The 26,543-nt window shown below is 40.8% G+C and overlaps 1 protein-coding gene across 2 annotated transcripts; it reads left to right on the top strand.

Annotated features, from left to right (window-relative positions):
- The first annotated feature begins 7,633 nt into the window (after window positions 1-7,633).
- On the top strand, window positions 7,634-26,442 carry Aldh8a1 (aldehyde dehydrogenase 8 family member A1). Of its 2 annotated transcripts, XM_004871506.3 has the most exons (8): window positions 7,634-7,861; window positions 9,796-9,915; window positions 11,027-11,174; window positions 12,582-12,737; window positions 14,290-14,439; window positions 20,214-20,470; window positions 23,819-23,980; window positions 25,258-26,442. In XM_004871506.3, exons 1-8 carry the CDS (start codon window positions 7,724-7,726, stop codon window positions 25,711-25,713), a joined length of 1,587 nt encoding a protein of 528 aa, XP_004871563.1. In that variant the 5' UTR covers window positions 7,634-7,723; the 3' UTR covers window positions 25,714-26,442. The 2 variants fall into 2 exon arrangements, with proteins under 2 accessions (XP_004871563.1, XP_004871564.1); XM_004871507.3 differs by lacking the exon at window positions 9,796-9,915 and having other exon boundaries at window positions 7,640-7,861.
- The last annotated feature ends 101 nt before the right edge of the window (window positions 26,443-26,543 follow it).

Below are 26,543 nucleotides of genomic sequence, written 5' to 3'. Positions count from 1 at the left end.
TTTCATAATATTGCCTTACAGATCAAGTAAAGTTCTTAGAGGACTTAAATACCAAAGCAGAAAGAATGAACATAAATGCCAAGAGAATATACTCTTATGGGAGCAACAGTGGTGTAATCGGTTAGTGCGTGGAACTTATACAGAATATACTATTATGAGTTGTTTTCTTTAAGAATTTAAGTGAAGAACTAAATGTCAGAAAATCAACCCAATGGATCAGCCCAGAGATATCAGAGTTCTCTTTCAGCTTTAGAGTGGCTTAAACAGATTTAGCTCCCCTCCTTCAACTATAGATACTGAAATTATTGGTTACAGAATATAAAATAGCTGGATGAAATGTCTAAATTTTTAATATTTACTTCAGTGGAAATGTGAGTAAACAAGACAGCTTCCTTAAATGACCAGACATATTTGAGCTAAATATGTTGAAACGGAAAACTGGTAGACTAAACAGATTAGGTGCAGCTAAAAAAAATAGTGACTTGGAACATAGATCAGAAAATGTAAATGGAATATGACAGAGATAAGGATGTGAAAAAAAATTCATGTTGATTAAAGAATACAATGGTAAGACATATATTATACAAAATTAAAGTTGTAGAAAGTGGAAATACAAAGAATAGATATACAAGAAATTTCAGTCATAACTAAAAATTTCCCAGAACTAATGAAAGACAAGAAACTAACAAAAAGACATATGAACAAATGAAAGTCCACAAAGAGAAGAAAGCCACATCTAAATACACTGTAGTGAAATTGCAGAATACCAAAGACAAGGATCTTAAACTGAAAGAAAAGTCAAATCTACAAAGGAACAGGAATTAACAACCAAAATGGAAAACAAATAGCAGAATACCTTCAAAGGGTTAAAGAAAGTCTGTGCTAACCGATAAGAGGGTTTGCTTGCCCTTGGAATCTGGAAAAATGTGCACAGTAGCAACTGCCACCCATCTGAAGCTCTTGTTTCTCAGGGTTTTTTTTCTCAATGCTATAACAAAATACATCAAGGTAGGTAGCTTATAATAAGAGAAACTTCTTTCTTAGCATTCAGCGGGCTGGGAAGTCCAAGGAGAGTGCTGCCACATTCAGTGTGTGGTGAGGTTTCTCTGCTTCAAAGTCTGCGCACAGCACCTTCTTCACATGTCAGAGTAGCACTTGCTTCTTCCAGCTCTTTTATGAGGCCATGAATCCCACCCATGAGGACAGAACTGTTATTGCATAATTAGCACCGAAAGGCCCACTCCTTAATACTGTTACATTGTGGGTTAAGTTTCAACATGGATTTTGAAGGGACACAAACATTCAAACCACTGCACTCTGTCTAGACAAGAAAAGCTCTTCTGGGCTGGACACGCCCTGCCCAATGAGGAATAGATACATGATGCTGAGACAGACTCAGTGCTGAGGTTTGATTTGTCTAATGTCTCTTTGCATTCCTTGTTTGCACTTCAGCTTCCTAATTATGTCTGAGCTTCCTCAGTCACTCTGCTTAAAGTGAGAATAAATGCCTGATATATGAACTTTGGATAGTTTGCAAGTTTGGTTCTTTGACAATTCAAATAGTTTGTTTCTGAGAAAGGAACATGTGAGGAATGGTTCAAGAATCTAGGTTTCCCGATGGGCACTTCTTAATATAAATACATTTGAAATTTGGTGTTAAATATTAATCTTTTTTAAACAAATTTTATTTTATCCCATCCCCTTCAAGCCCACTCCCCTCCTTATGTACAAAAAGTTTTGTTTCCATTTTTTACCTCCTGTTTTCACTTTTTTTTTCTCATCCCTTACATCCTTTCTACCTCCCTCCTCCCTTGTTTCTCTGGTGTGAGAAACTAAGTGTAGAAATAAAGACTGAGATGTATAATGGATGTTGGGAAGTGGGAAGAAAATGTTCAAATGGGAAGGGGAACAAGGGAGGAGGGAGGTAGAAAGGAGTATTTAAATGTGTGTCCGATTTATTTCACTTAAGAGTATGGTCTCAAGGTCCACCCATTTAGCTATAAATGTCTGAAGCTCATCCTTCTTTATGGCAGAGTAGTAGTACTCCATGGTATAAAAAGCCACATCTTCTTTATCCACTTGTCAGTTAATGGGCATTTGGGCTGTTTCCAAGATTTAGCTATTACAAACTGTGCTGCTATAAACATGGATGTGCATATGTCATTGTGGTAGGATGGTTTTAATTTTTTCAGAAAGATACCACGAAGAGGTATAGCTAGGTCAAATGGATCCTCTAGTTTTAGTGTTTTGAGAAATCTTCACACTGATTTTCACAGTGGTTGCACCAGTCTACACTCCCATCGGCAGTGGAAAAGGGCCCCTTTTCCCCACATCCCCTCCAGCATTTGTTATTGGTCGATTTCTGGGTAGCAGCCATTCTTTCTAGAGTGAGATGGAATCTCAGTGTTGTTTTAATTTGCATCTTTTGAGTGACCAGTGATGTTGAACATTTTTTCATACATTTATTTGTTGTTTTTAACTCTTTACCTGAAAAGTATCTTTGTATTTGCATTGGGTCTTTAAATTTGGGAGGTCTGATATTTTTGAGTTCTTTATATATTCTAGATAATAGTCCTTTATCTGAATAGCTAGTAAAAAATTTTTGCCCACATTGTGGGTTGTCTCTTCACTCTGTTGGTGGTTTTCTTGCTGTGCAAAAGCTTTTTAATAAGATGAAGTTTCAGTTGTTAATTCTTTGTAGTATTTCTCCTGAGATCTGGGTTTTGTTCATGAAGTCTTTGCCTACTTCTATATCCTCAAGTGTTCTACCTATTCTCTCTTCCAGCAGATTTAGTGTTTCTGTTTTAATACTTAGATCTTTGATCCATTTAAATTTTAGGTTAGTGCATGGTGAAAATTATGGGGCTAGTTTCAATCTTTGGAATGTGGAAAGCCAGTTTTTCCAGCACCATTTATTAAAGAGGCTATCTTTCTTCCAGTAAAGGTGTTTGGCTCCTTTGTCAAAGATAAGGTGGTTGAGTACATCTGGAGTTGTTTCTGCATCCTTCAGTCTGTTCCATTGATCCTCAGGTCTGTTCTTTTGCCAGTACCGTGCTGTTTTTATCATGTAGCTTTGTAGTATAATTTTATTTATTTATTTATTTATTTATTTATTTATTTATTTATTTATTTATTTTTTGGTACTGGGGATCGAACTCAGGACCTTGCACTTGAGAGGCAGGTGCCAGAACCACTGAGCTAAATCCCTTTGTAGTATAATTTAAAGTCAGGAATTGTGATACCTCCTGGTTTGCCTTTTTTGCCCAGAAATGCCTTTGCTATTCTAGGTATCTCTGGTTCCAAATGAATTTTAGGATTTTTTTTTTTTCTAATTTTGTGAGATATTCTGTTGGAATTTTGATTGGGATTGCATTGAATCAGTATAACAATTTTGGGAGTATGGCCACATTATATATTATATATTATATGCACATTATATATAAGAATGTGTTACATACTTTTTTTTACTTTGCGGACTTATTTATATTATTTTGCATTTCACAATGATTTGTAGTAACACAAAAATACTCAAATTACAATAAGATATATAGATCAATGGAATAAAACAAAGAATCTAGAAATAGAACCACACATATAAGGTCCACTGAGTTTTGAAACATTATTTAACATTAACATTTTATAGAACATAAATTCAACTCAAGAGCAGAGGAAAAGATAATGTTTCCAACAAATGGTACTAGAACACCTGGTATCTGTATGTAAAAAATTAATCTGAACCCTTTATTTCCATATATAAAGATAACTTGAAAGGATCTATGAACCTAAATATGAGAGACTAAAACTATAAAACTTTAAGAAGAAATTATAAGGGAAAATGTTCATGAATTTAGGGTAGGCAAGAATTTCCTAGGATACAAAAAACATGATGTATAAAAGAAAAAAACTGATAAATGAGATTCCATCAAAATTTAGAACTTTAAATGACATCGTAAAGAAAATGAAAAGTAGCCCTTAAACAGAACATATTTATAATACATATAACCTATGACCAGAATATATAAAGAACTCTTACAGTTCATTAATAGACAACTCAATTAAAAATTAGACACAAGAAGATGATAAATAGCCAGTACAGCACAAGGAGAGGTGTGCAACACTAGAATCAGAAAAATACTAATCAGTACAATAACAAGATCGTATTATGCACTCATTAGGGAGGTTAAGTTAAAAGTTTTAAAAGAACCAATGCCAGCTTAGGTGTGAACCAATTAGAACTTTCGAATACTGCTAATGTGAATATAAAATGATAAAACCATTTTGGAAAACAATATAGAAATTACTTGTATTACTGTTAAGAACCAGCAGCTCTGTTCTTAAGCTTTTACTTAAGAGAAATGAAAACACATGTTCACAATAGATTTGTAGATAAAAGTTGACTATCCCTTATCTGAAATTCTTGGGACCAGAATTGTTTCAGATTTTGGGTTGAAATCCACTTGACCTGCAAAGAGGATAGCTACTCCTGCTTTTTCTCATGTTCCTGTCACATGGAGTATTGTTTTCCACCCTTTCACTTTCAGTCTATGAGTTTCTTTTTAAATTAAGTGTGTTTCTTGTATGCAGCATATTGTTGGATCTTGCTTCTTGACCCATTCTGCCAGTCTATTTCTGTGAATTGAGAACATAAACATTGACAGTTATAACTGATACATACTGACTTATCATTGTCATGACTTTTTCTTTTTGTTGGATTCTCCCCCTTTGTGTTTCATTTGTTGTGGTGCCCCATGGATTCATTCTGCTGGGCTTCCTGGGGTTGTGAGCCTTGACGTGTTTTCCTAGGGTATTGTCTAAAATTTTTTGGAGTGCTGATTTGGTATTCATGAAGTTCCTAAGGTGCTCTTTGTCATGAAAGTATGTTATTTTTCCACCAATTTTGAAAGTTTTGCAGGGTACATCAATCTGGGTTGGAGGCTGTTTTCCTTTAGGGCTTGGAATACATCACTCCAAGCTCTTCTTGCCTTTTGCCTTGAGAAGTCTGCTGTGATTCTGATGGGCTTTCCTTTGTATGTGATTTGTTTCTTTTCTCTAACTGCTTGTAGAATTTTGTTCTTCTGTTGGGTTTCTGGAATCTTAACTATTATATGCCTATGTGTAGATTTTTTGGTCACAGCTAGTTGTACTCCCCACTCTTAAGTGTGTGCTGAGCATGGTGACTTCTTTCCCAAGAATGCAGTGCAGAAAGTTGTTGGAAAAGGATAACTTTATAGTGGAGAAACTGTGAAGTATTACCTTACCAGATGCTGAAGATTAACTGTCATGTTGGTCGTAGGAACCATATATGTAAGGATAGTGTGAAAATGACACTTTCCCTCTGTGGTCTTCCATTCAGCAACTCAACACCAGTCTAACCATGAGAGAAACATCACGCAAATTCCAATACAGGGCTATCCTAAAAATTTCTTGACCAATACTCATTCAAACCTGTGAAGGTCATCAAACACAGGAGCATCTGAGGAATTTATTGTCAACAGGAGCAAATGCAGTGTGACACCATGAATAGGATAGTTAGATAAAAACTAAGGAAATATGACTATAGACTTTAGTTAATAGGAATATGTCACTACAGGTTCATTCATTGTGGTAAATCTACACTGATTTAAGATGTTAATAATGGGAAACTGGATCAGGGTTTCTGTAAATACAAAATGAATCTCATTACCCAAAAGCGAAATTAGACTTCTCCTCCTTTAAGTTGTGCTTGTTAGGCATTGTGTCCCAGCAGTGGGAAAGCTGGCTAATACAATTCCCAAATTCCCCTGGAGTGCAGCACATGCCACAAAAGAACCTAATGTTTCATACTGATCATCTTTACAGTATAATTCTGAAGTGTATGATTTTGCCACAATATGTCTTCCTCCTAGGAGTGAGGCTAAGAGGACTCTGGGTGGGCTAGGGAAAAAAGAACATCCTACCACATGTAGGTTAGGACACTCTTCCCTATAATAACAGTGCATTCATGCTCCCTCAGCCAATATAATGTTTTCATCAGGAGAGAGCTTAAAGACAAAGGGCAGAAAGCCATAGGAATATTCTTTTACAACTTTATTTATTATATTAGATTGTTATATGATATTATATTGCAGAAGCTTGAGCTCACAGGTACTAAGAGCCAGGAGAGAGGAGAGGATGAAAGATCAGAGAAGAGGTAAACCAGTGATTAAGAATCTTGTGGAGAGAGAAGGATGGGGTCTCAGAACATGGAATTTCTTAGCCTGGAGTTACCTTCTTCATCTTGTCTATCTTTTACCTTCCTCCCCATTCTTCCGTAAACATCCTCCAGCATCTCTGCCTTTGGTCACTTTCTTCCACTCATTGTAGCTATCTGTTCCTTCCTATTTCTCCTGGATCTAACATACACCCCCAGGGGTGCCCCTGTGCCTCTCTACTGTGAATTCTGTCTCTCCTAATAGGAGGTAAGTTCCTCTAGCAACAGTTACCCACATCTTTTGTCATGCTTCTGGCATACAGAAAATGCTTGATCAACAGACTCACTACACTTCCTGGAACTGTATCCTATCTGTGTAGTTCAGAAATCCAAAATAATCTAGAGCTCCCTTTCAAAAAGAGTTGCCATGTCTGAGGTAAAAGCATCCCATTCTCTTCTGGAATATGCAAAAACTACTAGTTATTCTAGGACCTTAGAATATTCAATAACTCACATGTATAATTTTTGTTCAGTTGAGCTCAAGGTCTTGAGTTCCCTGACCTAGCTGTACAGAACCTGGCACCAAAGCCACCCTGTAGAATATGGCAGGTGCAGTCAATGGGAGTGTGTTTCATCTGTGGGTAGGAGTGATATTCCAGGAGTATGGCAGGAATAAGTCAGTTTTTGGTAGACTGTGCTCTGGAGAGCAGATAGAGCCAGCCCAAAGAATTCAGGTGACATCTGGGCAGATGGTGAGGCAGTAGGAACTACCTGGAAGTACGGTCTCAACCCCTGGAACCAGATACAGGACTTTGTCACTTCAAGGAGAACAGACAAGAGAAAGGTTGGTACTGAGTTTAGAAAAAATGCCTTGAGCTCTGTAAGGCATTGCAGCTCAGATGTGAGGTTGGGTCAGACCTCATGGGCAGGCTCTCAGTGTGGCTCAATGCTGTGCATTCCAGGTGATGGAGAGGCAGCTTTTCAGATAGAAGGCAGCCAAGGTGAAAAATATCCCAGATGAGCAGTGGAGAGAGGACATGTGTCTTCCATTGTCTCTGCAGGGAGAAGGCAGTGACATGTGACTTGAAAACCGAAGGAGTACAGTTCTTCCCTTGCTCACTGACTTCATACACGTTGTCTAACCTCTCTGAAGTTCATTTTCTTCTACAAAAGAGATGAAGTAACCGTATTCACTTCTTAGAGGATCACTGTGTGGAATAAGTGCACAAATTCATAGGACTTTTAATAGGACTGTGTGATTCTGTGTGAATCCAATTAAATCATACAGGTGCCTTTTGATGACTTTAGAGGGTGATGAACATAGCAGTTGGTCGTGAACATGATTATCCATTTCTCATAATGCACTGGAAGTCTGGGAAATGCGTGAGAGCTCTGAAGGCTGGACACTCAGAGGATCAGGCTCCTCCCACTTTCACTGATGGCAAATGAAGACACGGGGGCTGGACAAGAGACTAACTCAGGAATCAAGGGAAAAGTCATGGGTCCAACACTAGTGAGCAACTGTGAAGGACAAAGGCAGCATTTTTCCTTACTATGGCTGCACCGGTCAAACTTTTGATGCTGGAAAACTTCATAGACGGGAAATTTTTACCTTGTAATTCATATATAGATTCTTATGATCCATCTACAGGGGAAGTGTATTGCAAGGTGCCAAATAGTGGGAAAGAAGAGGTGAGTCTATTCACATAGAGAAGACTGAAATATACTTACTATGTTGGCAAAGTATGGATAACTTTTTTTCTAAAAATCAAAAAGCATTGGAGGAAAGTGTAGAATTGTTAAATATTAGTGGAAGGAAGACTCTAAGCAAGTTTATTGTGTAAAGTCACCACTATATTTAGAAGCATGTCATTTTTCTAGCCAAGCTAACACACAGTTGTGTGTGTAGGGTTTTTTAGGCAAGTTTTGGACTCTAATAGGTGTATAGTATGATGGATTATTTGTAAGTATTATCACTATTATTAAGTGTATCCTTTTATCTACCAAGTGTCACATAAATTTGCCACTAGATCAGTAGATTTCTAAAAAATGTGCCAGTGATCAATCTCTAATAATTCCTCATGTTTTCAAAATTCCTAGTATATCAAAATCAAACATTTGAATGATGAAACTAAAAATCAAGTTCTTGTATATTTTTGCAATTAGATTTAACTATTTTTTATTCAAAAGTGCTTAATGTCACATGCATTATGCTTTTTTTCCTTTGAGTGATGAACTAATTTTATAAAACAATTGAGACATGTTTGATTGTTATCAATTATTGAACTGAGAATGTAAATATATAAGGGTTGGTAAATGTAGGTGACAAATGCATAGCCATCTAATGCTTAATGGGTTATAATTTATTCTTTTAAAGCACGAAGAACTAGATTATTTAAAATACAGTTGTAGCCTTCATCTATCAATAGAGGTTATATGCAAAATTTTTAAAAAAAGAATCCAGTTGTTTTTCTCCACTGTTAAAATTTCAAGTCTGTTTTGCATTAAAAAAACCTTTAGACTTGTGGATTAATGTTCAAAAGTATTGGCTAATTCGTTGGTTAAACTGTAACATGAAATTTTGTTTGTTTCAAAGGACCCAGGAGAGATGAGAAATCTCGCCTTGTCTTTTCCACTCTTCCTTGTCTCACAGTGTTTCTCATGTGAAGTTAAAAATGACAATATGTCAAATTCAGGTGGAATATTTTCTAGAGCTAATGTTTCATACCTTTTCAGAGAATAGAATAAAACAGAAAATAGTACGTTATTACAGTAATAAATAATTTTTACTTCTCAGAAATCCCAACTCACAATTACCCAACCTGATCCCTTAAGTTCCATACATTTTATATTGAAAAAAATAGTGACCATAAAAATATATGCAAAATTTCTCAGTCACTCACACAACATGCTTCTGGTGCTGCTACCAGTGCCTTCCATTTATTCAGCTTCAGTTATGGACCTCACATTCACCGGTTAAAGCTGTTTAACCGGGAGTGAGTGGTTACAGCCTAGAAAGCAGATGCTCTTATCATTCTATCTGGCAGAGCACAGTGTGCTAACACTTCCAACTCCGATGCTTAGCTCAGTGGACATGCACGTACATGTACACATGCACACACATGTGTGCACACAATTGTTGCAGTCCTTTTGCTTCATAGCATTGTAGCCATAAGCACTGAGTCAGACTGCTTAGCCTCAAAGACCAGCTGCAGCACTTGGTATCTGTGATCTTGATTTAGAGCTCAACTTCTTTATGCCTCTGTCTCCCCATTTATGAAATGGGAATAATAATAACACCTACTTCCTAGTATTCTGAGGATTAAATGGACTAACACATGTAAAGCACTTAGTGCTTAGTGTATAGTCAACACTTTCTAAGTATCGGTGTACGGTAACATTATTCATGTAGTAGATTAATATGTATTCTGTATTGTGGACATAAGACACGAGAAGTAAGACAACTTAGAAAATCTGAGTGGACTTCAGTAGCTAAAGATCAGATTTTTTAATTGCCTACTGTAGGAATTAATGCTCATGTGGTTGGTTGGCCATGGACTCTTCCACGCTGCAACTTGAGGTGGAGAGCACCAAAGCCCACATCTCTTCTCTCATCCCATCTCCAGGTCCACATTAGACATTCAGTCTTTAACATGAAACTGGCCATGTTTCATCTTTCTTCTTTTTGCCATGCTGGGGATGAATCAAAGGTCTTGCACGTTTTGGTCAAGTGCTCCACCCCTGAGGTACTTCATCAGCCCCCTTAATTTTAATCTTACACCTTACTTCAGCTCAGCTGAAAGTGATTTTGTGCCTTGAAACAAAGGAGAGCTGTGGACTGGGTTTCAGTGAGGGCGTTGGCTTAGGTTCAGGAGGTTGGGTGGTCAGGTCATGTGACACAAGAAAGCTACTTGTGGCTGCCTGAAGCCCCTGGAAAAGGGTTTTGGGGCTGAGCTGGGGCCTACTGGCAGAAGACAGCTGTGAGTGATTATCAGTAGTCATCATGCATGTGAGAGAAAGGAGAGGAGTAAAACATAGGCTATGGATTTATCATCTCTAGAAAAGGGATAGCTTAGATATTGCTTGAGAGAAGAGAAAGGCAGAAAAACACCCAAAGATTCATTTTGGTCATAAGTTGGTCCCACACATACATTATTACACATTGTTTTCTTTTTGGATGTAGCCCCAGGCTTTTGTTCAACCCCAGGTCCATTCCTCTCCAACAGAGGCACATGCCATTGGCAGGGGTCAGGGACAGTGGTTATACCATAGTACGTTAGATTGTGGTCTTGGATGCTACAAAGAACTGGGTGTGAATCTCGATTCTGCCACTTAGTATCTGTGTGACCACTGGCAAGTTACCTGAACTTTCTATGCCTTAGTTTTCTCACCTGTAAAATGGGCATAAAATACTCGAAGTACAGGATTTTAAAGGGAGCTAAATGAAATACTTTGTGTATTTAGTAATATTCTCTTAGCTATAAAATTTAGTTAATGAGAAGATTAATCATTGTAAGTGCTAATGACAGTAAAGGGATATGACTTCACACAAAACTTTAGCTTTTATAAAATGTTAGAACTGGATTAAGAGTGTTAGAGATTCTATACATCTAGACCAAGTTTCTTCTCCACACAATATTCATTCTAGATACTTTGGTGGAAGTGGAGTGTTTTTCTTTCTTTTGTTTTTGTGTGAACACCTGTGTCATCTGCTCACATTAGCTTGGAATGGGGTCATGTTGAATAATTGAAATTAGGCACAAAAAAATAATCATGTGTGTAGGGACCTGTGGAGTCACTCTTCCTCCAGACCCTTGGGAACAGCAGCTTTATGGTGGCTTCTCCTGTCTTCTCAAGATTGAAGCTGCTGTCCAGGCCGCCAGAGGGGCCTTTCCTGGCTGGTCATCCAAGAGCCCACAGGAGCGTGCACAGGTGCTGAACCGGCTGGCTGACTTGCTGGAACAGTCCTTAGAGGAACTGGCCCAGGCGGAATCTAAAGACCAAGGTGTGAGCCGCCTCTGGCAGGACTTCAGGACTTGTCTGTCTTCCATGCTCTTTCTAGCAGAGACAGAGTACAGGTTTGAGTGCAGGTGTTGCTTACTACATGCTCATGAAAACAGGATGTGTGACACAGATACTGGTCATTGCTACCCTCATTCCCATTTGTCAGATGATCTCTTGCCTCCTGAGTGTAATGCATGAGACCTGTGATTATTTCTAAACAGTGAGACCTGTGAGGATACCTGTGATTATTTCCATCCTTCCTAGGGCTCCAGGCCAACCCTCAGGTGCTCTACCCACAGCAATGGCAGGGGTGAAGGTACAAACCCCAAGGCCTCAGAAGGTCAAGGCTTGCAGCTGTCACGCTCCTGCCTCATTCAAAGTGAAGTCATGTGGCTGACCTCAAAGTCAAAGGGCAGGGACATACACTGACATTTGATGGAAGTAACTGCCAAGACGCATGGCAAAGGGTGTGGATCTGGGGGAGAAATGAGGAGCAAGGGCTGATCATGCAAGCTTCCACCCATGATGAGTAGAGGATCTCAAAGCCAAGCTAACTTGAAGGACATTTACAGTCAAGTCATTTAGAAAGTTTTCTAATGTGTCAGTCACTAGTTTACTCCAACACAGTTTCCCAGTTTTTTCAGTCTTTCAAAGGACAAAGAGAATAGAGTAAATATCTATAAATCTGCAAAAATACCTGTTAAGAAAAGCAGAGAATTTTAAAAACCATATGCATGCTATAAACCAACCGAAAGTTAGGAAACAGACTCCGGGTAAGCCCCTGGCAAGAATATACTTCTTCTGCTCGTGTTTCTGGTGGCAGAGTCTGACTCTCCATTACTGAAGGACACTCAGAAGCAGTCCAGGTAAGCTCATGTTCATTCTTCCCTGCGGGCCGCAGGATGGGCCTGGGCATGTGACAGAGGAGCAGGCAGCACATGGGATCATGTGCCTAGTGCTCCTGCCAGCCTGTGATGACTCCACCACGTGTGGAGAGAACACTTCATGTGCCTCGTGTTTATATGTGATATACAACCATCATGGTCTCAGCACCCATTATTTCAACCCTTTCAGGCACTTACAAAGCCTCCTGATTTTGAGCGCCAAGAGCTTGTGTGTGTGAAGTGGTAGCATCTGGCAAGCTCAGAAGAGCTAGGAAGTGTTCAGTCTGCAAAGCAAAGAGGATCTGAGTCGACCTTAGTCACCTCTACCTCATTTTATAAACTCCAACCTAATTAGCTTATAGTTTTATCCAACTATCAGCTCTGTGTCCCCCAAGCTGGAAGAAACTGAGGCTAGACCATGTGAGCTGGAGTATGGGTGGAGTGACAGCAGACAGACAAAGGGTTTCCAGGGCTCCATGTGCAGCACACCACATGCAGGGCTTTGTGTTGTTTATTTCCTACAGGGAAAACCCTCACAATGGCAAGAACCATGGACATCCCCCGGGCTGTACAGAACTTCCGGTTCTTTGCTTCCTCTGTCCTGCACCACACAACAGAGTGCACACAGATGGATCACCTAGGCTGTCTGCACTACACAGTGAGGACCCCTGTGGGAATCGGTAGGTGCGCTCCGCAGAACGTCTGCATCATGGTTGTGCATCGAGATGCTGAAAAATTTCTGTAGCATTGTCTCAAGGAGCACAATATGAAAATTTGTTGGCCTCAAAAATCTGTTTCTAGTTTACTTGCTTTGTGTTTAAATTCCTTACTTATATCTGGAACATTATCTTGGAAAATTACAGGGAAAAGAGTGATACCAAGAGTAAATTCACATGCTAGGATTTAAAAAATGTTACTACCTGTAACTAACAAAAAGAAAAAAAGTCCAGAAAGTGCAGTGGCTTAGACTCGAATTGGTGGGGAATTCACAGCTTAATTTCTGTGTGCTTCTATATCCTTTCTGAAAAGTTGGAGTAATAGTTTAATTTAATGTATATTTTAATAACATGTATAAATTAATTAATTAATAGGTATAGAACACTTAGTGCCAGGTATATATTAAATAAGTCTAGAGCAAGAATTAGCTACTTATGTCATTCATTCAAAGGCTTGCCCCTTGACCTTTGAAGGAACATATAAATGCCTGCTATGACTTAATATATCCACTAGATGTCGGTGTTTCTTCTCAGGAAAAACTAACCCTCCATATTTAACGAGTTACATTTTATGAATGTGAAAGGAGAGAATATGAGACATTTTACTGTTTTGATTCTTTGACCCCGTCAGAAACAATATTTTCAAGGGATTTTGGAAAGCTTTAGCCTCCTCCTAAGAAGTATGTGAACATACTTTGCTGCAAAAATATTGCTATCCAATGGAAAATGTTAAAATGTACATTTACTTTCTTAGCGTAGGTTTGAAGGCAGAGAATAAAATAAGGTGACTCTATTTCCTTATTCATAGTGTAGCTTTCATATTTGTTGTGTGTGGTGGTTGGAAAACTGCGCAGTTTCAGAATATTGCATGGAGACACACTCTAGATGTTAGGTATATTACTTATCTAACAAATCTATCTGGTCAGGATACAGGTGAGAATTCACAGACAGTTTTTATTTAAAAATCTTCTATATAGCTAAGTTATATTTCATGGTCTAAGCATCAAAGTTCATTGACTTTCCTGACAGTAGGGCCCTCACCAGGAACGGGAGGAATTGCTTTGCTCTAGTTTCATAGATAATTCTATAAAGCTTGAGACTTTATGTCTTAATCCACAGCAGCTGAGAAGCAGAGGTGGAAAAACTTATTAGGAAAAACAGCAGCTGCACAACTTAATAATGAGGAGGGAGTTTTTTTTAAAGTAAATATCAATTTATACATCTGAAAATGGAACTGTTTAGTGATTGATGACAGCCTTTCAGCCTTGGAGCTTATATTCCTGTTGTTTATAATTATAATCACAAACCATCGAGAAATGGGTAAATTGTATTGATCTTACTGTTTTAAAAGGTACAGTCACTTACAATAATATTTCATAAAGATTTCCCTCAGGTGGGCTACAAGTAAGCCAAGTCTGGGGTTTTAAGGGAGAAGTAGATTTCTTGCAGGAGTTATGGTTTAGTGCCCTCCTGGGCTCTGAGGAGCGCGTCACCAGCCTCTGCTCTGGTCCTTTAGCTGGGCTGATCAGCCCTTGGAACCTGCCCCTCTACTTGCTGACCTGGAAGATAGCCCCAGCTATTGCTGCCGGGAATACTGTGATAGCCAAGCCCAGTGAGCTGACTTCAGTGACCGCCTGGATGTTGTGCAAGCTCCTGGATAAAGCAGGTAATTAGGTGCTGGGGTTGGAGGAGGTGCAGAGCTCAAGCAAAGTTATATAGAAATCTACTTAGCAGCAGAATCAATCCCAGTAACATCTTCAGGTTTTGTCTCTCTGAGCTTTCCTGAAAAATCCCCTTCATTCTCAGCAGGATTCTCTCACACTGCTCCTTCTATTCAGAGCAGAATGGTACTGCTGCAGAGTAGCTGGCAGTGCACAGTGCACAACAATATTGCAGGCTTGTCTAAGCTGGCTTTCCACTATTGTAATAATACCTCGGACGATAAACTTCCTGTGAGAGAAAAGCTTTATAACTTGATTGGATTAAGGGGCTACTGGAGAAGTGATTGGATCATAGAGAGTGGAGACTGTACTCATCAGTGTGTTGATCTGCCGCTGTTCATAGCTGAATGTGCTATGGGAGGTGGGGCCCAGTCGGAGATGAGTCACTGGGGACTGCCTGTGTAAGGTATCTCTCTCTTCTTAGCACTTTTCCACTGTACTCTGCTGCCAGGCTTCCAGGAATTGAGCAGCTTCGCTCCACGGCACCCTTCTGCCATAATACTGCTCCTTGGAGCCAGCTGAGGTGTAGCCATGGACTAAACCTCTGAAACCAAAACCCACAATGAATCTCTGCTTCTGTGAGTTGAGGGTGTCACATATTTGTCCCAGCCATAGGAAAGCTGACTGACACATTTTGGCTGACAGATTTGGAGGCTTCAGCCCACAATAGTTTGGCCCTGTTGCTTTGGGCCTGTGGTGGCACAGTCTGTCACAGTGGAAATGTGTGGTGGAGGAGACTTGTACACATGGCGATAATTGGGAGGTGAAGAGAGAGGAAGAGACCAGCATTCCACGATCCCCTTCATGGCCATGCCCTGGAGACCTATCTTCCTGCCTTTATGCCCCACTTCTTTAAAGCTCTATGACTTCCCAGTGGTGCTACAGGCTGAGGACCAAACCTTTAATGCCTAGGCCTTTAGGGGACATCTCAGATCCAAAATATAGCAAGGCTTAAACTGTCCCTGTCAAACCAAAGACACCAGCTCACTCCAGACAGTATCTTCTATAGTTAATTTAAATCTTAGGTTTGAGCCACAAGTTATTCTTGATGAAAATAAGAATATAGCTAGGTACTCCCGTGCTTTGTACAGCTATATAATCCTTGTTAAACGTAGCTGTTTTTAAGGGATTTGAATATACATGTTTCAGTTCTCAGCACAGGAGCCCACTCCTCAGAAGCAGATGAGATATGGCCTCTCACCAGCATATTACATTTGTTCCTTGTCCTCTTTCTACTAATAGTTTAATGACTCAAGGTTAATAGTTCAATAATTTGGGTTTTGTTCTGGGGCGTGACTCGTACAGGCACAGCCTGAGTCTGCACTGGAGTTTGGAGGTAACAGGCAGGAAGCCAGCATGTGGCCTGAGAGAAGGCCCTGTGGTGTTGGGTTCCTCGGCCCCTATCCTTCACAGCCTGGGTGGGAATGATGTCTGGATGGTGAGGACAGACCTACCATCCTTTGGGATGTGCCAACTTCTGCTGTCCTCACCGCCTTTCAGCCCACAGAGAAGATTCATCTGGACTCTCCTATGTCCACAGAATCGGCAGTGGGCAGGAGCCCATTGTATTTCTTCTCTGGATATCTTTGCTATCAAAGCAAAACCACACACACACACACTAGCTTCCGGTGAAAGTTAGCCAGTTCTTTAGGATTTAGGGGATAGGTGAGAACTGAGTCTGTGTCAGAAAGGGCATTGGCCTTGTGACCCTAGTATCCTGCAGAGGGATGAGGCCTCATGACCCAGGTCTTCGGGATGATGTCTGTGATGCCTTAGGCCTCTGGGCAAGTATATGACTAAATGTGCCATTTTCAGAACGTGCCAGGCCTCCTTTACAAAAGACACCACATTCTAATCCCATTCTTTGCAGAATGGAGTCTCTGGTGTGTGCAAATATGCAAGAGATTTCTTCTTGGCTTGGTAACTGCAGCTTTCCAGGGTAGGACAGGACTGGAGCTGTGTTAGTCAGCTTTCCGTTACTGTAACAAATACCTGAGATAAGCCAACCTAAAAAGAGGACAAGTTTATTTTTGCACATAGTTTTGGAGGCTCGTTTTGGGCCTGTGGTGAGGCAGCATGTGATGGCAGGAGAACATGGCAAAGGAAGCTGCTTGCCTTATGGAGAGAAAGCAAAGAGACAGGAAGAAGAGGGGCTGGGTCTCAATGTGCCCTCTGGGCACACCCTCCATGACCTACCTCCTCTGATCACCACCTCCCAGTAGCACCATGGGCTGGGAACCAAGCCCTCAACTCATGGATCTCTGCAGGATGTTTCAGACCCAAGCTATAGCAGGGGCTCTCACTCTAGTTCCATCCCATGTAGGGGTAGGGGCACATGGAGGTGGATATGGAGCCAGGCTTTAATCTATGATGAGTTTTGTTTCCTTCCCACTCGTCTTAAACCTGGTCTGTATGAGACTTTTCCATTTCCATCTATTTGCATAGATGTATATATATTTGTATATATATTTGATCTCATTTTGTGTGAGCTCATCGGCCCATTATACCAGGGCAGCCCTTCTCCTCTTTCCTCCCTGGGCTGGCTTTGTCAAACTCGCCTCTCCTGACAAGCAGTGTGAGCATAATCCTGGTCAAATTGCATCCCTCTCAAGCCCTTGGTTTCTCCCCTGGGGTTAGGGGATGTACAAAATCCTCCTTTCCAACAGTGCAACAGGAGCTTTTAAGAGTGTGTGTGTGCATGTGTGGTGGGGCGGGGGAGTGAAAATAAACTGCTAAAACATCCTGCATGTTTGAAAAGCCAGCTCCTCTAGTTCTGAAGTGCATGTATCCTGATGGGTGATGTTCCTTTGAGATAGAATCATGTAAGAAGTACACAGTGAATATCTCTTCAGGGATCTTAGAATATTCTGTTTTCTTCTTGGGAATACTAAATATTTGCCATCATTCTTAGAGAGTCCATTGGCTGGGGCTTTTTGGCCTTTTCCATTCATTTTATTTTACCTCTCTACTGAGATTTAAAATTCTTCTTTTTGCTTCCCTACAAGCAGCTCTAGCATTTGAGAGTCTTCATTAGCTTTTTTTTTGGTGCTGGGGATCAAACTTGGGACCTTGCGCTTTCAAGGCAGGCAGCAGAACCACTGAGCTAAATCCCCAGCCCTTCATTAGCTTTTGTTCCTGTGTGCCTAACATTTCTGTTAGCCACTTGGATTTTGCTGAATTTCTGTTTGCCAGTTAAACTGCTTTCCTTCTCATATAACCAGAATCTTTTATGGGTTAGCGGGCAGATAGCTGTACAAAAATTTCATGAATGCGTGCATCAAATGGCAGAATGGTTACTGAGAAATCATGGTCAGCAGTTCCCTCTCAACATATTAACGTCAAACCCCAAGGAAATGTATCAAAACGTTCATAATGCACATGGAAAGCAATCAGTCTGTTGGAATGATCTCATTTTCCCATGGTGCTTCTGGTTTTTTTTCTTCTCATCCTCTGTTAAAATGCTAGTATAAACAGAAGTGGCTCAACTCATTTTTGCCTTTAGAATTTGTAAATAGTCTCCCAACCCAAGCCCTCATCCACCCCCACACTTGTCTGGTATTTGGTGGAGAGGCCACACCCCATCCAAGAAATGGTGAAACTTGTCTTTGTTTTCTTCCAATCAGTAGCTCTCCTTCCAGACTCTTTCTTGCCCCAACTTGGGGCCCAGGGGCTCCCACCTGGGCAGGCACTGTCTGGTGGTGACCTACAATCCAGGACTGACCTAAGCTAGATTCAATAAATGCTCACACTGAGTCAGGAGGTGGGACTGTTAGAAGCAAGTCTCTGCCAGATGCAATCATGATATTAAATCTTTCCACCTGTCTCCTTAGGGATGGGGCCTCCATTGAACCCTCAAGGTGATAGGGCTTAGGCCATGGGTCTGTGGGAGGGCTTTCTGGGTGATGATGGATCACTAGTGTGAAATCGTTATTCATACTTTAAGGGCAGATTCGTGAGGTGCTTTGAATCCAAGAGAGTTTCTAATGAGAGAATGTCTAGCTCTGCGCAAGGGAAGGAGATCAGGAGCCTTTCCAAAGCTTTCCCTCCCCTCTTTCCTTCCTTCCTTCCTTCCTTCCTTTCTCTTTTTTCCCCTCCCTCTTTCTTTTTTTCTTTCATCTTTCACAATTGTGAAAAATTAAGTTTATATTTTACAGACATCAATTATTTCTGGGGATGTTGACTCATTAATACAAAGAAGTAAGCTTCAGATACCTTGGTTTCTTGACCACAGCAGTAAAAATATCCGTCCATATAAATCTGACACTGAACAGACCAATTCTGCTTATTCAAAGTATAGAGTAGTAAAGTACATAAGTCCTTTTCACTGGAGGCTTTCAGTAACCTGAAGAAATGGAATTAGTCCAGCTCCCTCCAGACAAACCTTCCGGAGAGCTTCCTAGGTGCAACTTGATTGCTCAGGTGAGGTTTTCTGAACACTTGAAGCTTCTGAACTTCACATACTCTTCCTAATTTGGAACTAAGCATCTATTTACTTACTCATTGACTCAACAATCATTCATTAACCTGCTCTGACCAGTTTTTGCGTTTATTGGTTGTGATTCAACCTTACTTTGCCTCAAGCTCCTCACTGGTAAAGTGGGATAATACCAAGTACTTTGTAGAATCATTGTGAGGCCTAAGGATGGCACGGCAGTCACCCCTATCAGTGGGGCATATGTTCCAAGACTGTGTGGATACCCAAGACTGTAGAGAGCACTGGACCTTCTGTATACCATGTCTTCCCCTATACATGTGCATTCATAAAAAGTTTAATTTATGAATTAGATACAGCAAGAGATTAACAATAACTACGAATACAAATGAAAAATTAGAACAATATACTGTAATAAGTTGTGTGATTGTGCCTTTTCTCTTTGAAATCGTCAAGGTAAATAATGTTTTCAGACTGTGGGTGACTTCAGGTAAATGAAATAGCAGAATGTGACTCCGTGGATAAGGGTTAATCAGTTATCACGATAGCCCCCCCACTAAGCACCCAATCCATGTGAACATTGACTGGTTAACTCTTATGTGACAAGCTAGGGCAGAAAACAGATTCTATTTGTGTCCTTAGCTAGTGTAACTTCTAGTGGTGAACAGCTATGAAGAAGTTAATCCAGAAAACATGTCAATACATACATGTAGATTTAGGACAATAGGGTTTGGTGATAGAAAAATGGGGACACCTATTTAAAGCTGGTTTTACAGTGCATTGGTGCTCTCCATAATCATGAGGTGTAGAACCTCCAACTCACAGCTCACCTTCCCTGGGGAGCCTTCCCCTGATCCCCTGGGCCAAAGAACCAATCTCTTCTCTGCATCCCTGCAGACACACACACACACACACACACACACACACCTACTTAACATTTCCTCCCTGCACTGCAGCTCCTGGATACAAGTTGGAGGAGGGCGCTGCTTCCCCCCTGGGCTTGGGGATCTCTCTGTGCTCTCAATCCCTGAGGCTTAGTCCGTGTTATGAAATTAATTACCCAGAATGGGCCCTACCCTAATTCTCTTCAGGCAAAGCACCCAGAGAAATCTCACCTACTGGTTCTCTAAGCAGAGCTGACCCTCTTGTCGTTGCTTTGCTATTAAACTGGAGATCTCTATAAAAGCTCCAGCTGTCTAAAAAACCATCAAGTACTCCCTCCATGGGAGCTACTGTACTTGCAAAGAAAGTCTCCATGTGACCTGAAGTATCGCGTATCCCACCCAGGTGTTCCACCAGGTGTCATCAATATTGTGTTTGGAGTGGGGCCCAGGGCAGGTGAAGCCTTGGTGTCCCATCCAGAGGTGCCCTTGATCTCCTTCACTGGGAGCCAGCCCACCGCTGAGAGGATCACCCAGCTGAGTGCTCCCCACTGCAAGAAGCTCTCCCTAGAGCTGGGGGGCAAGAATCCTGCCATCATTTTTGAGGACGCCAACCTGGAGGAGTGTATTCCAACAACCATCAGGTCCAGCTTTGCCAACCAGGTATGTCCTCTGTGTGCTGCCCTCTCCCAGGGCCCTGTCAACCTGGACCTCTTTTATCAAAGTGCAAAGCACAGGAGTGAGTAGGTCAATCCAAAAGTTTTTGTCAAGGCAGATCAACAGATTGCATTACTCCAGCATCAGTCAGTGGCCTTGTAAAGTCACGATTTTTATTGTTCATCAGTCTCCTTTTCTTGAGTCACATACCTTCTATCAGGTACCCGCCATGGGCAGAGTGATTGGTTTTTCTGCACCAAGCTTCTCCATTTCTTTTTTATTTCTTTGTTTCTTTTGAGACAGGGTCTCCTTATATAGTTCATCCTGGCCTTGATCTCATGGCAATCCTCCTGCCTCAGGCCCCTGAGTGCTGGGATTATAGGCATGGGCCATCATGTTTGGCTTACATTTCTTGATTCACACAGTCTCTCTGTCTCCTACTGCTGCCCAAAGGTGCTATTCCCAGTAGATCTTCTCCATCCAAAACCATCCCAAACCCATTCACACACTGAGTTACCATTATCTCTGACTTTCCAGAGCAGGTGTCTCAGCTAGGAGTCATGTGGGCTCCGTAATTTTTGTCAGATTTTTCAAGCTCATGGCATCCCAAAGGATTAAGAACACCAGACCAGCTCAACTAGCCTGCAGCTTCCTGAAGGCAGAACAGTGCCTACCTTTGTGCAGTAATTTTAGCATCAAGGCCTAGAATGCTGCTAGGGTCTAGCAGGTATGCATAGATACTCAATGGTTTGCTCCAAAGAATAGTTTTTATTTTAGTAGAGAACAAAGGCTTATGCTAAAGAGCTAGAATTTCCATAGGAGGAAGGAGTGTAATGAGGTAGATCTGTGTTTTCCTAGCTCAGGTAACACTGGATATCAGGTAACCTTCTGCATCTGTATTTCTTCACCTGGAAAGTCATTTGATCAATCATGACCCTTCCAACAGAATTCTGTGGATACACAGTGAGAAATACTACTTTTAATTATTTTTTCATGATAATTATAATGGTGATTTTTAATTTCATAATTATTAATAGCAATTCCTCGTACTGCAATTTCTAGAAAAGGTTGCTGGAAACGTAGAGGAGTTTGGGATCATCAGACAATGACACTTCATGATACACCTGATTTAATTATTGAAATAAGCAAATATGAATTGAACAACTAAACCAAGTGTTTTGATGGCTTTAAAACAAAATAGGCACAAACTCTGTGCACTGAGAATTAAGATGAGAGGAAGTGAGAGAAGCTCTGTGTCAATGTGAGTGAATGCTGAGCACAGACTTAAGGATTGTAGGCTGCTCTACTGCATGGGGCAGAAATTGGCCTTTGCTCAGAGAACCTGTGGGGACACTCAGATTCTGTGGAAAAAGGAACATGGCAACCCAAACAAAAAATGGATTTTAGGCAAAACAAACAACACAGCTGGATTCCTTTATTTAGCTTAGTGATGAGCTCCACTTTGGGCATACTTCACACCTCTTTCTTTCTTTCTTTCTTTCTTTCTTTCTTTCTTTCTTTCTTTCTTTCTTTCTTTCTTTCTTTCTTTCTTTCTTTCGTCCTTAGGGTTTTTTCGTGCTCAGTTTTTTTTTTCACACTTCTTTCTTAATCGAACATAACTGACTTTTCTGGAAAGCATCTCTGTGTGACCTGAGGCATGTATTATCTCAAAATTTCATTTCCTAACTGTAAATTGAGAATAATAACACACCACAGAGTTATTGTGGAGGAAGCGTCCTACACAGTGCCTGCAATATAACAGAGACTCAGAGACTGATACTGTCCTTTAATCATTTCCTCCAAAGTCACTGTCCAGGGTTTTTAGTGTTACCTATGCTTTCCTGGCACTGAGTAGTGGGAAACGTGGCCTCAGGTCTCTTTATCATGCCCCCTTTCTCCACAGAGCACAAGGCATTTGTGCCAATGAACATGTCAGCTGCTTGGCTGTTTTCCATGCCAGATATACAGATGGTTCTGAAAGTAATCCTGGTGGCAGAAAGAATTTACTATTTCCAAATATTAACTGTTCAATTTGAACAATGAACCTTTGTGCAAATATCAAGATAATTAGAAACAATCTATTTCCCAGGACTGTTGTGAAGGCCAAATGTAAAGGTGATGAAAGTAGTTAAGCATTTATATACTTGTCATATGTATATTATGCCTTGAATATCTAGAATGTGGTTTGCAAGCCATTATGTGCTATTTTGAAACAGTACTTGGGACCGTTTTCCACTCTGAAATCTGCAGGACCTCACTCCTGAGCACTCAGCATCTCTACTTGGAAGTCTGCTGAGCAACTGACTTAACATGACCCCAGCAGAACTCCCAATTTCCCTGTCTCCCTTGCCTGCAATCTGGATCCTTTGCCTGCCTTACTACCATCTGCACTGCAGTACAGGCCCCAAACCTGAGACTTCCCCATTCTTGCCTTCTGTTTTCCTCATATCCGTCAACAAGGCCTGTAGGGTCTCCCTTGTAAGATTTATCCTGAAACCTGTTACCTTTCCAGTGTATCTGTGCCAACCTGTCACAGCTTTGGGGTCCCATCCCCTGGGAGACGTAAGCCCAGTGGATCCCCATCACTTCCCTCCATCTCCGTTGGTGCCTCCCTGGTCCAAGCTACTGCCTCTTATCTGCACTTCTAGAATGTTCTCTTAACTCTCCACTCTGTTCCCACTCTCACTTCCCCCTGTTTGATTTTCCACACAGCTGCTGAAACGGTCATTTTAAAATGAAAATCTGCTGATCTCATTCCATTGTTTAAAACCTTGCCTCTCCTGAGGCTGAGGATAAAACGTGAGCTCCTGTGAGCCTCTTAGACCACATGATGTTGCCTCGCTGGCCTTCTGACCTCGTGTCGTACCACACACCTCCCGTCCCTGCCTCCGCTCCCATCCTTGGCCCTACGTACCCCCAATCCGCCACTGGGCTCTTTCCTGCAGCAGGACTCCACGCTTACTGCTGAGGATTCTCTCCTCCAGATCTTTGCCCAGCCAGCTCTTCATATCAATCAAGAGTCCATTGAAATGTCCCCTCTTTGCAAATGCCCTCTATGTCTCCCTTTAGTAAAATAACTTTTCCCAGCCCCATCAGTTTTTATTCTCTAGATTTGCCTGATTTTCTTTTATTTCTTTGATCATTACCTGAGGTTATATTTCTGGTGTTTATCTGTGAATTTCTCAGTCTTCCTACAAGATTGTGTGTCCCCCTGGTGGAGACTTAGCCTCCTTTATCACAAGTTCACTTTGCCTAGGCTACTGCCTGGTATGTAGCCATGCTCAAAAGGACAGGGGGAATCTGTCCATGAAGGAGAATGTCCTCCAGCCTTATCTTTGTTCTCATTCTTGACAGGGTGAAATCTGCCTCTGTACCAGCAGGATCTTTGTTCAGAAGAGCATCTACAGTGAATTTTTAAAAAGATTTGTAGAAGCTACTAGAAAATGGAAAGTTGGCATTCCTTCTGATCCATCAGCCTGCATGGGTGCCCTGATAAGTAAAGAACATTTGGAGAAAGTAAGTAAATCTCTGCCATGTGATTTACAGAAAGTTCTTATTTGAGAAGAAATTCAGTGCAAGCATAGCACATGTCATATTGTATAATCCAGTTACACTATTTGTCCCAAACTTACTGTACACATTTTCCTTGAATTCTTATTGATCCTTGGCTTAAACTACCTGGAATTGGGTGTAAAGTGCATAGGTAGATCCTGGCCATCTCTCCTGCTATCACGACTCAGCATCAAGCCTCTGAAAGGAAAAACAAACACAAAAACAAAATTCAGTCTTCAAGAAAAGTCATCCATCATTATCTCTGAGTCAGTGTGTTATTACATAATTTATTTTCCCTTATAGTTAGCTCTCTCTCTCTTCATATATATAATATATAATATATAATATAAATATCATCCCCTAGATATATTTTCAGAATATAATCAGTACTGACACTAGAAATTGGAAATTCTTTGTTCTAGAGGCTCAGTCTTTATGTTTATGTTCTGGAGGCTAAATCTTATACATCATTCAATTACCACTTTCTACAATGGACACAATTCCCTACCTTAAAGTGAATAACTTTTTGTGTTTTTAACAACAGAATATGCCTAAGCATGAATTTAGCTTTACTGTTCATTAACTATATGAACCCTGAATATTTTCTGTCAGTTATTTCCTCAGTGATGAGCGGATAGCAAGAGATAAAAGTAGCTGATAGAGTTTTGGGGGAATTGAGAATATATGAAAAACATCTGCATGCCTGGCACTTAGACATTAAATAAATTACTTCCCTCCCCTATGAAACAGGACTGAATACCCAAATGATGGTTGGTGCTGAGGAGCCAAGTAGTAAGATAACCATAGATTTCTGGGAGGCTGAGGCAGGAGGATTGTAAATTCAACCCCAGCCTGGACAATTTAGCAACTTTGTGAGACCCTGTCCCAAAATAGAAAGTGAAAAAGGGCTGGAGATTTCGCTCAGTGTGAGGGATCTGGGTTCAATCCCCAGTACTGCAAATAAATAAATAAATAAATAAATAAATAAATAAATAAATTAATTAATTAATTAAAAAAATAACCAATCATAGATTTCTTTTCTTTTTTTTTTTTTTGGTACTGGGGATCGAACTCCGGTCCTTGCACTTGTGAGGTGGGCAGCAGAGCCACTAAGCTAAATCCCCGGCCCCCAACCATAGATTTCTTAGCAATTACCTTATATTGCTTTTGCTGATTACAGAGTATTGATGTTTTTGCTGACTTTTATGAAGCCAAATGACAAATACTTTCTACCTGCCCAGGTCAGAAGTTATATCAAGAGAGCTCGTGCTGAAGGGGCCCATATTCTGTGTGGAGAAGGGGTAGATAATTTGAACCTTCCCCCCAGGAATCAGGCAGGCTACTTCATGCTTCCCACGGTAATAACAGACATTAAGGATGAGTCCTGCTGCATGAAGGAAGAGATATTTGGCCCCGTGACGTGTGTTGTCCCCTTTGACAGCGAAGAGGAAGTTATTAGAAGGGCCAACGGCGTGAAGTACGGGCTGGCGGCTACCGTGTGGTCAAGCAATGTGGGCCGCATCCACCGGGTGGCCAAGAAGCTGCAGTCAGGTTTGGTCTGGACCAACTGCTGGCTCATCAGGGAGCTGAACCTGCCTTTTGGGGGCATGAAGAGCTCGGGGATAGGAAGAGAAGGAGCCAAGGACTCTCATGACTTCTTCACAGAAATCAAGACCATCACTGTCAAACACGAATGACTGCCTGTGGAGAACCTGCAATGGCCAACACATCAGAGAATCAGCTGCCCAGTGTGGCAGATGGAAATGCCACCATACATGCCAGCCCTGACTTGACCCTACAGGAAGTCATCTCCAGCTTATTCTCGGTAGATAGTGTTTTTTACCAGCTAGTGAAGGGATGTTGTCCATTTTCAATGTGGACTCAGAGCAGAAAAGACTTCTGGATAAGATGGCACAACAAGGAAGCCAAAAATCATGTCTCCTCTCGCATTATATCTTCATAGTATTTTCTCCATCAGCTTGATTGAATTCTTGGGAATCACTAATAACCAGATATTTTCATTTGCAAATATAGGATTAAAAAATCCACAAAGCTGAGTAGAAGCAATTTACCATTTAACTTCTGTTTTTGAGGAGGCTGTGGCAATGGTCTTCTGCTCCATTAGCTGCTAGGCTGGTTAACTGAGAGTTGATTGTACCTCATTATGAAAAGGGGTAGTGAATGTCTATGGAATTTGTTAAAGGGGGCTTATATAATTGATCATGCTAAATATATCTGTACAGGACAAAGAAAAATGAAGTAACTACTATACTTTTGGATGGAGGAAATTTGGCACACAAAGAGAAAATAGTTTGATTCATTTCTACTGTCAATTTTAATCAATTCTAATTCTTAGGGTATCTAATGAGGCTTACAATGTACTAATCCTAAAAGAAGCAATAAATGTTAAGTAATTTTAGTAACAAGTATGGCATATGTTCTTGAGATGTCTATTATCCCTCCTTATCTCTGTCCTCGTAGAAGTATGGACTTTTTACTATGAAAGGTATAACTAATGCTTTTTTTC

This window comes from Heterocephalus glaber, unplaced genomic scaffold, assembly GCF_053883595.1.
Source record: "Heterocephalus glaber isolate CG9 unplaced genomic scaffold, H.glaber_assembly_v1.0 deba00001550, whole genome shotgun sequence".
NCBI classification, from domain to species: Eukaryota; Metazoa; Chordata; class Mammalia; order Rodentia; family Bathyergidae; genus Heterocephalus; species Heterocephalus glaber.
The sequence above is the reverse complement of the archived record's forward strand: the minus strand, read 5'-3'. Positions and strand labels throughout refer to the sequence as shown.